This window comes from Coenobita brevimanus, chromosome 60 (assembly GCF_032717465.1).
Source record: "Coenobita brevimanus isolate Jiangsu-jjx chromosome 60, ASM3271746v2, whole genome shotgun sequence".
NCBI lineage: Eukaryota > Metazoa > Arthropoda > Malacostraca > Decapoda > Coenobitidae > Coenobita > Coenobita brevimanus.
This window is the reverse complement of record NC_137013.1, coordinates 31,255,091-31,274,269: the sequence shown is the minus strand read 5'-3', so window position 1 is coordinate 31,274,269 and position 19,179 is coordinate 31,255,091. Positions and strand designations below refer to the sequence as shown.

At 42.1% G+C, this 19,179-nt stretch overlaps 1 protein-coding gene across 1 annotated transcript in view; it reads right to left on the bottom strand.

The window, feature by feature from the left end:
* The window catches only part of hop (tyrosine-protein kinase hopscotch), a 271,133-nt gene that overhangs the window by 60,678 nt on the left and 191,276 nt on the right, over positions 1-19,179 (bottom strand). Inside the window, exons 19-20 of the mRNA XM_080275140.1 lie at positions 14,725-14,898; positions 381-556 (exon numbers count right to left, since the gene is read on the bottom strand). Coding sequence (XP_080131266.1) covers positions 381-556; positions 14,725-14,898 — 350 coding nt within the window. The remainder of the gene's footprint in view (positions 1-380; positions 557-14,724; positions 14,899-19,179) is intronic.

Genomic DNA, 19,179 nt, shown 5'->3' with positions numbered 1-19,179 from the left:
GCTGAGGATGAGATGGAGAGACGGAGTGGAGAGGTATATGAGAGAGGGGGTGTGTGAGCTGGGAGCTAGGCAATGAAGTGGCATGGGACAGGGCAATATGGAGGTGATTCTGTTTGTAGCCACCCTATATGGGATTGAGGCATCTGGTAATAGACAGATGGATACTGTAGATATATAGATACAAGACCAACTGTAAATGTTACATATAGTCTTCAATAATCCTTTCACAACCAGACATCTCTAAAATGATGAGAAATAGTCTGTAAGTACCTGTGCCAAAAATAAAATGAAAAAGCTGCTTCACCGGATTGAATGGTATGAACATGGATTCTGATTTAAGTAAAACATGGAAAAATTAATAAAGAAAGAATATATCTTACCATGGCAGAGGGAGAGCACGGGGGGTTTGCCTGATGTAATAATTGCCTCTGCTGCTATTGTAGGTCTGGGCAAGGCCAAAGTCTGTAATCTTGACTGCATGTTCTGATGCAACCAACACATTTCGTGCTGCCAAGTCACGATGAATCACACTGCATCGTTCTAGGTAATCCATACCCTGTAGGATAAGGAAGTATAAGTATGATATAAAATGCTGATAATGAATTCTTGTCTGGTATGCAAATGTGCTGTGCATCTATAAAGAAAATCTTTCCCCCCACCCCTCCAAAAAAATTTGCAGATGGTTAGACCTGTGATTTGCAACCCAGATTCTACCAGTTTGAGTGATGAATGAATCTGTGTGAAACTCATTTCACAAGGCATGCTTTGATATTGCAGGTCCACCTCTCATACTTGCACTGAAGACTTTCAGAAAGTCATATTCACCAGCAGACACCAGGTGCCAGCACTGTCAATATGTAAACAGAGTTTGGTCTGTCCTTGAAGTTTTGTTCTCCTAAATCTTCAAGTATACCTTGATTTATATAATTTTATCAACAGTTTTAATGATGGTAAATTAAATGCTTTTTATTATATTCTACAGTGTGAGGACATGAGTGAGAAAGAGAAAAAAGGGTTTTGGAATGAGCTGTATGAAGCAGTGGGAGAAATGCCCAAGAGCTATACAGTGATCGTAATGGGTGATATGAATGGAAGAGTAGGCACTGATCCTGAAGATAGCATAATGGGTTGTAATGGAGTACCAGGAGAAAATGATATGGGATATGACTGAACGATATGTGTCAGGAAAGGAGGTTGTGCATTTGTAACTCATATTTCAAACACATACATGGTACAGATGGAACGGGGATTGTGCTGAAAGATGCCTGACTGATTATGTGCTAGGATAGGGGTCGATGATGGGAATGGTTGCTAATACGAGGGCCGTGAGAGGACGATGTGCAGGTCTGTCTGATCATATGACCGTGGTATGCAAGATCAAGCTGAGAGGAGTGAGGTGGATCAGGAGAGAGAGGAGCGGTCAGGGAGAAAGACTGGAAGTTAAGAAGCTGAGGATCAAAGAAATGGCAGATGATTACATGACCAAAGTAGAGGAGGACTTAGAATTAGTGAATTGGAATGAAATGGATCTGAACAACCTATAGAATGCATATAGGGATTGCTTAGTTAGGAATGCTAAAGCAATGTGTGATGTAGCAGGAGTAACAACAAAGAAGGGTATGGCATGGTGGGATGAGGAGGTTAAGAGAGCGGTGGAGGAAAAGAGGAAGACGTGGCTAAAGTGGTTACAGGACAGGGGTTCAGTTGAAATAAGAACTGAATATATTGACAGCAAGAAGCATGTAAAGAAACTAGTGAAGAGGAAAAAGAAGGAGGTAAATGATGATCTAGGAAGAAAAATGAATGTGAACTACTCTGAAAACAGAAAGGTATTCTGGAAAGAGGTGAGGAAATGTAGATGTGAAAGTGGCAAGAAATGTGATGGTGTGAAGGATGTACAGTAGGTGGTAGATTAATAACCCATGGGGATGTAGTAAGTACCAGATGGAAAGAATATTTTGAAAGCCTGATGAATGGGAATAGAGAAGAGCAGAGCCACTGTAAACATGCTTGTGTTTGGGGGTGTGCAGAGAAGGAATGCAGTGCCTGGAGACGTGGCACTCATACAGGTGAAGAGTGCTGTGAAGTGGCTGAAAAATAAGAAAGCAACTGGGGTTGATGAGGTGTTTGCAGAGATGCTTAAGGTTAGTGGAGAAAGTGGAATGAAGTGCTTGGTGGAGATATGTAAGAAGATATGGTTGAGTGAAACTGTGCCAGCAGAGTGAAAAAGGCTGTGATTGTACCCCTGTACAAAAATAAAGGTGAGCGAAGTGAATGCAAGAATTATCGTGGCATAAGTTTACTGAGTGTGGTTGGGAAGGTATATGGAAGAATTATTATATAGAAAGTAAGAGAGATCTCAGAAGTATGAGTGATGACCAGGGTGGCTTTAGAAGTGGCATAGAATGTGTGGATCAAATATTTCCAGTGAAACAGATAGAGGAGAAGGCTTGCCAGAAGGACCATAAGGTGTCTATGGCATTCATGGATCCGGAAAAAGCATAAGACAAAGTGGACAGACAAGGACTGTGGAAAGTTTTGCACATGTGCAGTGTAGATGGTAAGCTGCTAGGAGCCGTCAAGAGATTTTATGATGGTACTGAGGCACGTGTAAGGGTTAATGGGCATCTAAGTGAATGGTTAACGATTGGTGTGGGCGTGTGACAAGGTTGTGTGATGTCCCCATGGTTGTTTAATAAATATATGGATGGGGTAATGAGAGAAGTAAAAACATGAGTAATGGAGAGAAGGATGGCATTGGTAATAAATGGCGATGGATGGAATATCTCAAATTTGTTGTATGCTGATGATGCAGTACTACTTGCAAATACCAGACAAGAACTTGGTAGACTAGTGCAGAGTTTTGTTTATGTCTGTGAGTGTCGTGCCTTGCGGGTAAATGTAGAAAAGAGTAAAGTGATGGTCAATGAGAGAGGTGACTCCCAGTGTGATGTTACAGCGAATGGAGAGAGACTGGAATTGGTGAGAGAGTTCAAATAACTGGGTACAGTGATAGAAAAGAGAGGAAAATGCGCAAAAAGTGTGGAAAGTAGAGTGAAAAAGGAAGGAAAGTAGCTGGTGCAATGAAGGCACTGATAAGAAACAGAGGCTCGAGAGTTACAGCTGCACGAGGCTTACATGAAGAAGTGTTAGTGCCAACTTTAACAAATGGATGTGAAACTATGGTGTGGCATGAAAATGAAAAGTCAAAAGTAAAAGCAGTGGAGATGGGACTGCTGAGGAATGTATGTGGAGTACAGAGGGTGGATAGGATACAAAATACAGTAATATGATTTGTGAAAGGTGTGGAGTGAGGATGTCGGTGGACACCAGAACAGAAGACAGTGTACTGAGATGGTATGGTCAAGTGAAGAGAATGAATAACAATATGGAGTGGTGAAAAAAGTATACCTGAGCGAATTTGAAGGAGGGAGGAGGCGAGGTAGGCCAAGAAGAAGGTGGAGAGATATGGTGGATGAGTGTGTGAGGAAGAGAGGTTTGGATGTTGGTGAGGCTAAGGAAATGACAAGAGATTGAGCTGGCTGGATGAATGTTGTGAGGAGAAGTGCATGATCCGAGATTTGGCACCCCCTTTTTAGCGTAACAGCATCTGGATTGACTCAATCGGATACATTTATGTAAAGCTACAGACCGTGGTGAATGTTTTTGGCGTACCCGATAGAGCCAGGATTCCGGGGGCTTGAATGATGAGTGAATGGAAGTGTGGCCCATTGGATTGGGCAAATTTGGGCTGTCTGGACATTGCTACTCCTCACCCTACCCTAGGGTGGGAAAAGAGGTCCAGATGATGATGATGATGATGATGATGATGATGATGATGATGATTGATGATGATGACTCAAACACAAAGATGCACATAAATATACATGGTATAAAGAAAACAGGGATCGTGTTGAAAGAAGCCTGATTGATTACATGCTCGTAGAGAGGTCGATGCTGGGAATGGCTGCTGATACAAGGGCCATGAGAGGACGATGTGGAGGTCTGTCAGATCATTTGATAGTGGTATGCAAGATCAATCGCAGAGGGGTGAGGTGGACTAGGAGAGAAAGGAGCAGTCAAAAAGAAAGACTGAAAGTCAAGAAGCTGAGGATCAAAGAAATGGCAGATGAATGCAGGACCAACATAGAGGCGGATTTAGAATCACTGAAATGGAGTGAAATGGATCTGGACAGCCTGTGGAATGCACATAGGGACTGCTTAGTCAGAAATGCTAAAGTGGTGTGTGGTGTGGCAAAAGCAACAATGAAGAAGAAAGGTACAGCATGGTGAGATGAAGAGGTTAAGAGAGCAGTGGAGAAAAAGAGGAAGAAGTGGTTAGGGTGGTCACAGAACAGGGGTTCAGTTGAAATAAGACTGAATATACTGAGCAAGAAGCATGTAAAGAGACTAGTGAGGAGGAAAAAGAAGGAGGTAAATGATGATCTAGGAAGTAAAATGAATGCAAACTACTCTGAAAATAGGAAGTTATTCTGGAAAGAGGTGAGAAAAGGTAGAACTGAAAGTGGCAAGAAATGTGAAAGTGTGAAGGATATAGGTGGCAGATTATTAACCCATGGAGATGATGTAAGGACCAGATGGAAAGAATATTTTGAAAGTTGATGAATGGGTATAAAGAGAGCAGAGCCACTGTAAACATGATTGTTTTTTGGGGTGTGCAAAGAAGGAATGCGGTGCCAGGAAACATGACCCTTGCAAAGGTGAAGAGTGCTGTGAAGCGGCTGAAAAATGTGAAAGCAGCTGGGGATGATGAGATGTATGCAGAGATGATTAAGTGCTGTGGAGAGAGCAGAATGAAGTGCTTGGTGGAGATATGTAAGAAGACATGGATGAGTGAAACTGTGCCAGCAGAGTGGAAAAAGGTTGTGATTGTATCCCTGTACAAAAATAAAGGTGAGTAAAGTGAGCACAAGAATTATCATAGCATAAGTTTACTGAGTGTGGTAGGGAAGGTATATGGAAGAATTATTATAGAGAAAGTAGGAGAGATATCACAAGTCCTAGTGAGTGATGAACAGGGAGGCTTTAGGAGTGGCAGAGGATGTGTGGATCAAATATATGCAGCGAGACATATAGTGAAGAAGGCTTGTGAGAAGGACTATAAAGTTTATGACATTTGTGGATCTGGAAAAAGCATATGACAAAGTAGACAGAGATGGATTGTGGAAGATTTTGCACACGTACGGTGTAGATGGTAAGCTGCTAGGTGCTGTCAAGAGTTTTTATGATGGTAGTGAAGCATGTGTAAGGGTTAATGGGCATCTAAGTGAATGGTTCACGATCGGTGTGGGCGTGTGACAAGGTTGTGTGATGTCCCCATGGTTGTTCAATATATATATATATATATATATATATATATATATGGATGGGGTGATGAAAGAAGTAAAAACTCGAGTAATGGAGAGGGGGGGAAGGCATTGGTATAGAATGGTGATGGATGGAATATCTCAAATTTGTTGTATGCTGATGATGCAGTACTAAGTGTAAATAGCAGACAAGAACTTGGTAGACTAGTGCAGACTTACGCTCATGTCTGTGAGCATCGTGCCTTGAGAGTAAATGTAGTAAAGAGTAAAGTGATGGTTACTGAGAGAAAAGGTGACTCCCAGTGTGATGTTAAAGTGAATGGAGAAAGACTGGAATTGGTGAGAGAGTTCAAATAACTGGGTACAGTGATAGAAAAGAGAGGGAAATGTACAAAGGGTGTGGAAAGTAGAGTGAAAAAAGGAAGGAAAGTAGCAGATGAAATGAAGGCCTTGATAAGAAACAGAGGCTTGAGTGTTGCAGCTGCACGAGGCTTACATGAAGGAGTGTTAGTGCCAACTTTAACATATGGATGTGAGACTATGGTGTGGCATGAAAATGAAAAGTCAGGAGTGAGAGCAATGGAGATGGGACTACTGAGGAATGTATGTGCAGTATACAGAGTGGATAGGATACGAAATAATATAATTGTTGAAAGATGTGGAGTAAGGAAGTCTGTGGACACCAGAATCAAATACAGTGTACTGAGACTGTTGAGGACTTCGGGTTTGAATATTCCCGCCCATGACAGCACATTTCTTGTAAACATTATTGCATAATTTGGGTAAAATATAAGATATTATTTATCACTAGATATAAATCTGGTCGTGGAGAAAACGTACTGAGTTATATAATTATTCAGTAATGTTAAGTTTCATTTGATTGACTTCAAGCACAAAGCTGCTCGAAGCTGTACAGTTCTCTCCTTGCCACCAGCTAGTACACACATGCCTTAAACATTCTCCAGGAATCATCCATAATTCTGCACGTATTACCACCAACACTACAGCTAAGTACTCAGCATATTTACTTTGGGCCTTTGAATATTTATACTGAGTGCAGACCAAACGCCATTTCCATACTGTATATAATCGTGAGGTGTTGTTTGCTTTATGTTAGTTAATAATTAGGACCACCTACAGTGATAATAACTAACATAAATTGGTGCCATGACCAGGATTATATCTAGTGATGGATAATAGGTTATTGCGGGTGTGAGAGCGGAGCACTGTTTGTTGCTGTGTCGGCGATAAACCATATGCTGCATGGGGCATTAATATGTCCAGAGATTCCCGCTAGATCATCCGATGCAGTTTCAAGATGGTGCTCCAGCCTTTTATGTTCGCAAGTTTGGCATGCCTGGATGTACCAGGCAGCAAAAGTGTGTTGGATGGCCTTCTGAAAAGAGCGTGTTGCTTTCTTGGGCAACAAGCTCCTTGTGAAGGGGTTTAGGGTTTGATCTCCTGGACTGCCTAACATACTACCTTCACAGGAGCTTGACAAAATTATTTGTCAAAATTTTAATATAGAAATTTGGCTTAATTTTATTTCATTTTCATTGGATTCTGCCCAAGAATGACTACATTTTAACTTCAAATCTGCACTTGCTGTCCTCTTCTTTCACATAATTGCCTATCATTAAAAATGGATAGAATAAAATCATTAAAGAGGCTTAGAGCAGCCAAAAAGGGAGCCATTACTAACCTGACCACTAACTTGACAGAGTTTATAGAACATGCCACAACCGTTCATGAAATCAAAGAAATGAAAGTGACGGTTAAGAAAATCCTCATTGAGATCGAGTCTTACAACCAGGAGTTGTATGATTTATATCCTGATGAAGACCTAGAAGAAGAAGTGGTCAGTGATATGGAATATGTTAATAAGGTCAACAGACACTTGACAGAATTAGAGAGTGCTCTAGAATTACCCGCCAAGGACTCGGTAGTAAAAGAACAGGCAGAGAGTCGGAAAGCAACGGGAATTAAATTACTGTCTCTGAAACTGCCAATATTTGATGGTGATCCGATTCAGTGGCTGGGTTTTTGGGAGCTATTTGACTGGAGTGTGCACTCCCGAACAGATCTGACAGACATCCAGAAATTTACATGTCTTAAGGGACAATTAAGTGGTGAAGCGCTCCGAATTATTAGTGGATTCAGTTTAGTAGCAGCTAGTTATGAATCAGCAGTCACAGTTTTAAAGAATACCTACGGTCAAGAAGATCGCATTAAGGCTGTGCACATTGCAAAATTATGTAATTTACCTCCTCCAGCTCATGAAATGAATGAACTAAAAGACTTTTCTGCATCATTTGAATGTGCGTTAGAATCACTACGTGCGATGGGAGTGACTGTGAGTGAAATTTGTGCTGTTTTGCTCCATAATAAACTCCCTAGTACACTTTCAGAAGTGATCAAACGTGAACTAAAAGAGAAGTGGTTGGATGTAGATGATTACGTTCGTGTGCTAAAGACGGAGGTATGTAATATCGAATGTAGACAGAATCCCATGGAACATTTGGGTGCAACCGCTACGGCAGCATATGCAGTGACGCAAGTGAAACACGCCGAACCTATGCAGAGGAATGGACGTAAATTGTGTTTTAAACCAGGACATTTTTGGGCTAAGTGTACAAAGTATAAAACAAAGAAGGCAAAATTAAAGACAGCAAAGCAATTGATGCTGTGTGTCGGATGTTTGTCAGCAGATCATGGTAGTCAGGGTTGTACAAATCCCAAAGTAAGGCCATGTCGATAATGCCAGCAGAAACACTACAACTATTTGTGTCCGGGTGCTCTTCTGAACCCCATTAACAAACAGTAACCCAAGAACCAACAGTGACAATGGCTGTGGCTTCGAGTCGTTATGCTGTGTTGTTGCAAACGATTCAGATCCCATTGGTTACTCAAACGAGCCAGCAGAACAAGGTTAGGGCTTTATTAGATCAATGCTCACAATGTACCTTTGTCCTAAGATCAAGTTTAGCGAAATTGAAGGTAAACAAGATGAGAAAGGTACGTTTACAACTGCAAGAATTTACTGGCTCTAAGGGTAGTGATGAGTATGAGGTAGTGGAGTTGTTTTACCACCATTGTAGAAAGGTGCGCAAGTTGAGGGCCGTGGTTGTAGATGAACTACCTAATTATAAGCCAGGGAAGGGGCTGCAACATAATGTGCGGGATCTGAAGGCTCAGGGCTACACGTCAGATGATCCAAGTGTCACTAGTGGGGATATGGTCGAAATGCTGATTAGGGCAGACTTTTATTATCACTTTGTACATGCTGGCTATATAAGGGAAGGAGGCATAATTTGTTACCCACAATTTATGGTTATACACTGAGTGGCACTTAACGGTCAGAAGAAGAAGGTACTCATGTAGAGCTGGTAACTGTTCTGAAACTGGCAGTAGATCCAATAACGGAGTTAGCAAATACTGATGGCAAGAATACTACTCCAGAAATCAAGGATCTGACAGCTCTATGGGACTTAGATCACATAGGTATTAGTCCCAATGAGAACGATAAGAAGGGAGAGAAGGTATTAGGTAACTTCTATGAAACGGTGCAATATTCCAAAGAACAGGGACAATATGTTGTGGAATTACCGTGGAAAGAAAACGTTGATAAGTTACCTGATAATTTTAAGTTAGCCTTGGGCAGATTAAGAGGTTTGCAGCATAAATTCATAAAGGATCCAAACTATTGCAAACAGTTTAGTAAAGTCATCCAGGATCAGTTAGAAAGAGCATTCATAGAAAAGGTGGAGGACAAGAGTCTGGTAAGACATCCTGTACATTATCTAGCTCATCATGGTGTTACTTAAGATAGCTTAACAACACCAGTTAGAGTAGTGTTTGATTGTTCAGCTAGAAAGCATGAGAGGGCATACAGTCTGAATCACTGCTTACACGCACGCCCATCTTTGGTTAATGACCTCACATAGATATTGTTGAGCTTTCGGTGTCATCATTTTGCCTGGGTGAGTAACACTGAGAAGGCATTTCTTAAGGTGGTGTTATCTGAAACGGATAGGGATGCCACTAGATTTCTCTGGCCTGTTGAAACTTTAAATCTAAATAGCCCTTATATGATATATAGGTTCAAGGCAGTGTTGTTTGGAGCCACTTGTTCCCAATTCCTCTTGAATGCCACCATACAAAAACATTTATCAGTGGTTCACGAGGATAAAGCCTTGATTGATAAATTAAGGAAAGGGTTGTATATTGACAATTTGCAAGGAACCAAGGAAGATGAGGATGCTTTACAACAATTATGTTGGGATGCCCTGAGAGTATTTTCAAGTGCTAATTTGTCCTTAAGAGAGTAGGTAACAAACAGTGTGAAACTGCAGAAGCTAGTCCACCTAAAAGGTTTGGCTTCTCAAGTTCATGACAAGGTAAAATTACTTGGCATTAATTGGCTAACTGATATGGATATGTTACAGGTGAAGAAATATGAAAGCAGACCCACAGTATTGACGAAACGTGAGGTGTTGAGCATAACTGCAGGTGTGTTTGACCCTCTGGGAGTATTATTGCCGGTGACTATCTGTGCTAGAAAATTTGTGCAAGATCTATGGCGTATTGAATGTGGGTGGGATGTTCCCATACCGGAAGATATGGAGGCTGAATGGCAGGGGATATATGAGGATATGATTAACAGTACCAGTATTTTATCTCCCTGCCAAGTCACTGATAGTAAAAAGGTCACGCTGCATCTATTTAGTGACGCAAGCACCACTGCTTATTGTGTAGCAGCCTACTTAGTTAGTGAGGGAAGTAGTAAGACTAGCTATGGCAAAGGCCAAAGTAGCACCCATTAAACCCCTCACTGTACCAAGATTAGAACTGACTGTTGTCATGCTAGCAGCTCGTCTCTCCAAGTATATTTATGAGGCCTATGCGGACGAGTTCACCATAGAGAACATATACCTCTGGACGGAGAGCCAGACAACCCTATACTGTTTGTCTAGTAAAAAACTATTGCCTGTATATGTTCAGAGCAGAACTGACAAAATAAATGCATTAGTCCCTGATGCTGAATTTCGTTATGTGTTTACAAAGGACCACCCCAGTGATATGGTTTCCAGAGGGAAGTCACATGTGTCCTTAATAAGTTCTTCTTTGTGGTGGGGAGGGCCTACATGGCTACCTCACCAAAAAATGTGGCCAGAAAATGGTCCATATGAGGAAGTTGGGGATGCCACCACGGTTGTCTCCTCGAAGAGAACCTGTCATTGCCAGTATCGGTAACCCTTCCTGCCATGTTGAATTGGGACCAATATGGTTCTTATGTGAAGACAAGGCATGAGATGGCATGTGTATTGAGATTTATCATGACACTGAAAGATGGGAGACAAAGAACATATGTGGCAATGCCGGCTTATTTGACAGTGCTGGAAATAAGGACAGCAGAATCAGTAATGATTAAGTCAGCTCAAATGGAAGAGTACCCTGAGGATTATCATTATTTATCCACTGGAAAGGGCACACCAAGTAATGTTGTGAAGCAGTTAGGCCTCTATATGGAAGGTGGGCTGTTGCGTTGTAAGGGTAGGTTACAGTTGTCGGACTTAAAGGATGAAGCAAAGTACCGTATCCTAATACCTAGTAAACATAGGTTAGCGGCTCTCCTTTCCGAGTACTGCCACAAGTTGTGTAGCCATAGTGGAGTAAATTATGTTGTAAGTTACATAAGACAAAGATTTTGGATTCCTAGGATCAGACAAGTTGTAAAGAAGGTTTTAAGGAAATGTATAACCTGTAAATGGTTACAAGGTGCCCCATATAGTGCTGTACAGGCTCTGCCATTACCCTACTTTACAGTTCACGAAGTGAACCCATTTCAAGCAACAGGAGTAGACTACACAGGTGCTCAACCCATTAAAGAAAAGGGTACCGTAGGAAAATTATATGTAGTCCAGTTTACCTGTGCAGTTACTAGGGCTATACACATTGAGACGGTGTCAAACCTCTCCTGTGAGTCCTTCATTCATGCCTTCCATCGGTTCTGTTGCAGGAGAGGCTTCCCTGAACTCATAATTGGTGATAATGCCACTACATTTATAAGTGGAGCCAGTGTGTTGAGGGCGATGAAAAATGATCCAAGGTTACAGAATAAATTGGTAAAGGTAAATTGTGAATGGCAGTTCATACCGGCCAGGGCGCCAAGGTTCGGTGCCATCTGGGAAAGAGTGATAGGTATCCTAAAGGCTGGCCTGAGAAAGGTATTGGGTCGAGCTTTAGTAATCCGTGAAGAACTGGATACTGTATTAATGGAACTAAAGACCACAGTCAATGACCATCCACTTGGATATACATACGGTGAACTTGAAGAGCCACTCCCTATCACTCCTTCACAACTTATTAATGGGAGGTGTATTAGACAGTTCCCGAAACAAGAAGTCAGGGATGATGATCGCACGGACATCACCTGGCAGACTAATTCGAGAATAAACAGACGTCTCCTATGCGTGACAAAGATTTCAAGAGATCTGTGGAGGAGGTGGACTACTGACTACCTAATATCTCTCAGGGAGCAACACCGTCAATTGACTTACAAGAAAGGGAAGGCAGCACCTCAAGTTGGGGATGTCGTGCTGATACACGACGATGGGCCTCGACTTCTCTGGTGACTAGGACGGGTCACCAAATTGTTACATGGTCCCGATCAAGAATGTAGGGTAGTACAGCTAAGGACAAGTGCCAGTTTGACCACTAGATCAGTGGTTAAGCTGTATCCATTAGAAATTGATGTAGAAAGGAAAGAAGATGACAGCCAAACCGGCACTACCCAACACCTCCCTACACCCATAAATAACCGATGTGATGCCCCGTTGAGGACATCATGTAGGACCGCCTTCGGTTCCTCCCAACTATGGCGTACCTTGATTGGGACGGGACAGTTGTAAATACTGTATATATTTTGGGCGGGGGAGTATGTCGTGGATTTCGGGTTTGAATATTCCCACATTTCTTGTAAATAAATTATTGTATTGCATAATTTGGGTAAGATATTATTTATCACTAGAGATCAATCTGGTTGTGGAGAAAACAACGTATTAAGTTATATAATTATTCAGTAATGTTAAGTTTCATTTGATTGACTTCGTGCACGAAGCTGCTCGAAGCCGTACAGTTCTCTCCCTGCTACCAGAGAGTTCAGTTCTCTCCTTGCCACCAGCTAGTACACACGTGCCTTAAACATTCTCCAGGAATCATCCATAATTCTGCACATATTACCATCAACACTACAGCTAAGTACTCAGCATATTTATTTTGGGCCTTTGAATATTTATACTGAGTACAGACCAAACGCCATTTCCATACTGAATATAATGGTGAGTTGTTGTTCGCTTTATGCTAGTTAATAATTAAGACCCCCTACAATGATAATAACTAACAGATATTGTGGAGAGAATGGATAACAACAGAATGGTGAGAAAGGTATATCTGAGCGAATATGAAGGACGGAGGAGGCAAGGCAGGCCAAGGAGAAGGTGGAGGGATATGGTGGATGAGTGTGCGAGGAAGAGAGGTTTGGACATTGGTGAGGCTAGGGGACCGACAAGATGAGATGCGCATGATCAGCGATTTGGCACCCCTTTATAACAAGACTGTGTCTGGATTGACTCTATCGGATAGGTTTATGTGAAGCTACAGAACGTCCTGAATGTTTTTGGAGTATCAGACAGAGTCAGGATTTCGGGGGATTGAATGGTGAGCGAATGGAAGCATGGCCCATTGGACTGGGTAAAATTGGGCTGTCTGGACACTGCTACTCCTCACCCTGCCCTACGGTGGGAAAGGTCCAGATGATGATGATAAATCTACCAATGAAAGGCAGTTCATAGAATAAATACTTGCATATGACGAATGAAGAAGTGAAGGAATGTTGTGGGGTGGATGTGGATGTGGTTGAGAAAATTAGGAGATATACCTTGAGGTGGTTTGGCCATATAGAGAGAATGGAGAATGAAAGACTGACTAAGAGGGTGTATGGAGGAGAAGTGGAGGTAGGAAGAGGGAGGGGAAGACTAAGGATCAGGTGGAGGGATGGAGTTGAGAGGTATATGAGGAAGGGGGAAGTTAATCGAGGGGAGGGCAGTCAAATGCTGGGTGACAGAGCGACTTGGAGGCGTTTTGTCTGTGGCCACCCTTTGCGGGATTAGGGTGTCAGGCTATAGATAGATAGATAGATAGATATGTGGCTGTTTTGAATAGTCAGAACAAACTTCAGTCTAAGCTCATGACATTAATCTCTGAAGATGTATGGGGACTTTTCTGGGCATAAAAATTCATCTTATATGCAAAAAAATATGTATTCTTACCACTGTACGAAGGGCAAAATCCCACATCAAAGGATTATAAAGGAAGCATACAGCAGCAAAATCTACTGGTCTTTATGAGGCCATTTGTTACAGGGTGGGTTAAAATTAGAATATTTAACCTAACAGTCAAGGAGAAAGGAAGGAAAACAAGAAGTCTCTCCAATTCCTCAGATGGTATAAACAGACTTTTCTTTGCATACTAACATATCTATTTTATTTTTTTATTTATCTATTTATCCTTTCCACTGGTATCATTCTTTGCTTTTCATGGTCAAGCTAACCAGACTCACATCCACATCCACATTATAATGTCTTTATCCTTGGTGGTAAGAGAGGTAGCCCACCATCCACTCATGCCTTGTAAAGTTATTATCAGGTGGCTCTACTGTATACTGAGTGACAAGCCATACAGTTTTCTGTACTTCAGATAACCATTTACTATACTAGGTGGTAACCTTAAAATGTAACAAATGGAAGTCTGGTTGCTGTGAAGGTTATGGTGTCCTAACCAGATGTGGTCCATCAGGGGTAAAGTCTAATAGACGGCTAAGTTAACTCATATAATGCTGAGCAGTACTGATATACCTTGCATTTAAAACACTATGACTCACTCTCAAATGAATAAAATTATCTGGCATTTGTTGCAATTGAATACTAGTGTTCCTGACCATAAAATTGTTAACAGTACCAGCATTAACTCTGGCTCCTTCTGTACACTCTCAGTTGAACAAAATCATCTGGCTCCTACTGTACACTCTCAGTTGAACAAACTCATCTGGCTCCTACTGTACACTCTCAGTTGAACAAACTCATCTGGCTGACTATTAGCTAGAGTCTTTGATTTGTCATGACCATCAGGTCAATTACAGGTAGTAGTAGTATTACTCTCAGTTCTTATAACCATCTCATCAGAATATGGTAACAATGTTTAGAGTTGGCTCAAATAAAATACAGGAATGGTCTATACCATAAGAGGATCAACTGTCTGAACTAAATACTGTAGCCTAAGTCTTATGCTCCTGATGGACTGGATATGTGGATGATAAATGATCGTTCTATCCACTCACCTCTGCAATGTCAAGTGCAAACTTCAATAATGCAGAGTCCTTGATGACATCACTTCGCTGTGTGAGATAGTCCTTGAGTGAACCCATTGGCAGGTATTCCAGCACCATATACATGTCCTCACCTTCACTCCCCACCAGGCCAAGCAGCTGCACGATGTTCACATGGTGTAGTTTCTGTTTACCAATGGCAGTTTATTAATGCTTAGGGAAGAGCTGTTGTTGCCGTAATGTCCTATGCCTCCCTAGCATGAGACCCTATCCTATCTAATGTCCACTACAACACCTTGCAGCCCATACAGAAAAACACTCTATTCAATATTACTGGTTGCACCAATAATGAAATGAGTAAAGTGATGGCTGTTGACAGAGAAGGTGACCCCCTGTGCGATGTTACTGTGAATGGAGAGAGATTGGAATTGGTAAGAGAGTTCAAATATCTGGGTACACTGATAGAAAAGAGAGGAAAATGTGCAAAAGAAGTGGAAAGTAGTGTGACACAAGGAAGGAAAGTAGCATTTTTCTTTATACAAGGAAGAAGGAACCAAAGGCTGAGCCTGCAAAACAGTTCCTTCCAAGAAAAAAACAAAAACAATACAAAAGAGAGCCAAATTCAATGAAGGCCTTGATAAGAAGCAGAGGTTTGAGTGTTGCAGCTGCACATGGCTTACATGAAGGAGTGTTAGGCCTAGTGCCAACTTCAACATATGGATGTGAGACTATGGTGTGGCACGAAAACAAAAAGTCAAGAGTGAGAGCAGTGGATATGGGACTGCTGAGGAATGTATGTGGAATACAGAGAGTGAGGAAGTCTGTGGACACCAGAATCAAAGACAGTGTACTGAGATGATATGGTCATGAGAAGAGAATGGATAACAATAGTGTTCAAAAAGGTATATCTGAGCAATTTTGAGGGAGGGAAGAGACAAGGTAGGCCAAGCAGGTGGAGAGATATGATGGATAAGTGTGTGAGGAAGAGAGGTTTGGACGTCGGTGAGGCTAGGAGACTGACAAGTGATCGAGCTTGCTGGATGAATATTGTGAGGAGAAATGCATGATCAGGGATCTGGCACCCGTTTTTAATGTGACACTGTCTGGACTGACTCTGTCGGATACGTTTATGTGAAGCTACAGAACATGGTGAATGTTTTTGGCATATCCGACAGAGCCATGATTCCGGGGGCTTGAATGATGAGTGAATGGAAGTGTGACCCATTGAATTGGGCAAATTTGGACTGTCTGGACATTGATACTCCTCGCCCTATGTTAGGGTGGGAAAGGAGGTCTGGATGATGACGACGACGATGATGATGATGATGATACACCAATACTATGTCCACATCTGAATACTGCAGGGAGGCTGCCAAAAATCAAGCAGTGTGGAGAGCAGCCATTAGGTGACCAAGGCTGAAGCATGCAAGCATGCTAGAGCCTTTATAAATTATATGAATGAACAACCAATATGAACAGCACACTCAAACATTAAAAACAAAGTCCTCTCTGTTAGGGAATATTTTGACATCGGGAGCACACAATTCTATGTGGCAGCCAACGCTAAAACACAACACCTACTATATGACACAGCCACACCACACACTCATACAAATAAAGCAATCATCACACAAGACCCTCTTTAGCGACTCCAGACATTCCGAAACTGACAATGAAGAAACAAGAATATTCATGTACTCATTTCACATGCAGGGAAATACATCTCAATAGGAACACTACACAACAAGCCTACCTCCTAACATATATCCATCAGATGTATCCATAAATAGAGGTCATCAAGTTCACCTAACTAGGCACAGATCAGGACATCACCCAGCCCTCCTCAGCTACTTCCTTATATCTGGGTTGGGTGGAATCACAGATGACAAGTGCCCTGCTTACAGAACAAGTCTACACAAAATAACCCACATTATGAAGTACTGCACAACACATGCTATACTAAGACGCAGATACAGCATCGACAGTGTACGAAAACTATGGGACAACCCCAGAAGGAGGGTTGCTCTCCTATAGTCAATGGATCTGCTGGATCAGGCATAACCTAGGTAGAGCAACAACAACAACAAGTACTAACTGAACCCAAAACATTCAGGCTGTAAGATCTTCCCCCTCCCCCCAACCTGCTCAATGGATTTATTGTGCATGTTTACAAATGCACACAATAAATGCTGTACTGTAAAGTTATAAAGCTAACAGTAAAATATTTTCTATAAAACATTAAATTAACACTACAAACTACTATTAATGACTGGCAAATCTATCGGTGTCTTTAACCCATTTGAGCCCAGTGCCCTCAGTATAGGACGGAACTGGGAATATTCAAAGGTTAACAAAGTAGGGAACCCCTGGGTAGGGACCTTTGAGCTTCACGACTATAAGCCGATAGGCGGAGGGCAGTATGCTTAGCATCCGCCCAGTGCAATGCCCTGCCCAGGAACTCTGGGACCCAAAGGGATATGGGGGAGAGATGGTAATAGAATGGATGTGGAAGATGAGCAGACTGGTATAGGAGGAAGGTAGAGTCCCAGAGGATTGAAAGTCAGGTACAATTATTCCCTTGGACAAAGGAAAAGGGGAAAAAGAAGTGTGTGGTAATCATAGGGACATTTGTCATTCTTAGTTTAATAGGAAAAGTATATGGTAGGATACTTATTGACAGAGTTAGGGAAATAACAGAGGAATTAGCTGGAGAAGAACAGGGAGGTTTTAGGAAGAGAAGAGATTGTGTAGATCAGATATTCATTCTTAGATCTGTAGTGGAAATGTTTCTCAAGAAGGAAACAAAGTCGTATGCGACCTTCGTGGATTTGGAGAAAGCATATGACAGGGTGGATAGACAAGGATTATAGAAAGTATTAAGAATATATGGAGTAGATGCGAAGTTGTTGAAGGTCGTGAAGAGTATGTATGAGGGTGCTAAGGCTGCAGTGCGTGTGGATAGTGAACTGAGTGAATTTTTCTATTTGAAGGTTGGAGTGAAACAGGGATGTGTCTTGTCTCCATGACTGTTCAATCTGTATATGGATGGGGTTATACAAGAGATAAAAGGTAAGGCAGTGGATGTTGGAGTGGCCCTAGTGAGAGAGGACAGTGTTTGGAAACTACCAGTACTGTTGTTTGCAGATGATACTGTGTTGTTAAATGAAGATGAAGGGGAGCTGCAAGGCTTGGTGGATGAGTTTGGGAGAGTGTGTAAAAAATGGAATCTAAAGGTGAATCTAGGGAAGAGTAAAGTTATGGTCTTTGAGAGAAGTGAAGTCACTGAATTTACAGTGAGGCTGGATGAGGAGGATATGGAAAATAAGAGTGCATTTAAGTACTTGGGTAGTGTGATGAGTATGGATGGAAGATTAGAGGGCGAAGAGCTTGAAAGGGTGCAACAGGGAAGAAAAGTTGCTGGTTCCTTGAAAGCAGTGATAACAAACAGGGAAGTGCACATGGAAATGAAAAAGCTACTTCATGACAGCATTGTGATACCAACTCTAATGAATGGAAGTGAAGCTTGGACCTTGATGGAGGGACAGATGTCAAGACTGAGAGCAGTGGGAATGAGTTATTTGAGAGGAGCATGTGGTGTCAATGGAGAGACAGACTGACAAATGAGGAAGTGAAGGAGCGTTGTGGTGTGGATGTGGATGTGATAGGAAGCGTTAGGAGAAACACACTGAGGTGGTTTAGACATGTGGAGAGGATGGAAAGTGAGAAACTGATAAGGAGAGTGTATCTGAGTGAGGTGGAGAGGGGGAGAGGGAGGGGGAGGCCAAGGATGAGATGTAGGGATGGAGTGGAGAGGTATAAGAGAGAGGGTGTGTGTGAGCTGGGAGCAGGGCAATGAAATGGCGGGGACAGGGCGACATGGAGGCGATTTGCTTGTGGCCACCCCATACAGGACTAAGACATCTGGCAATAGACAGACAGATTATTATGGCTCTGTACTTGAGCCCCTTACTGTTTATCGTGGTGCTTGAAGCCCTCTCATGAGACTTAAGAAATGGTCTTCTGTGGGAGATATTGTATGCCGATGACTTGGTGTTGATTGCAGAGAATGAAAGATAGGCGAAGGAATGGTTTAGGAAGTGAAGAAATGGTACGGGGCACAAGGGACTGAGAACAAATGCAGATAAAACACTGGTGATGGTATCTGGGGTTGGTGGCAGCAATTAAGAAGAAGAGTGGTCATGTGCAGTTTGCCACAAAGGCATGGAAAGTAATTCCACCTTGTGCGCTGTTTGTGATAAGTGGGTGCATAGGAGATATAGTGGTATTAGAGGTAGACTGCAAGATAATGCTAATTTCACGTGTGCAGTGTGTTGGTTAGATCATGTGGAGATGGTCAGGTGTGACAGGACTGATCCTGTAGGTGAGTCTCTTGAGTGTGTGGAAAACTCCCGTTGTTTGGGAGACACGTAATGTGCTGGAGTACGGGAAGGAGCTGGCTCTGCAGCT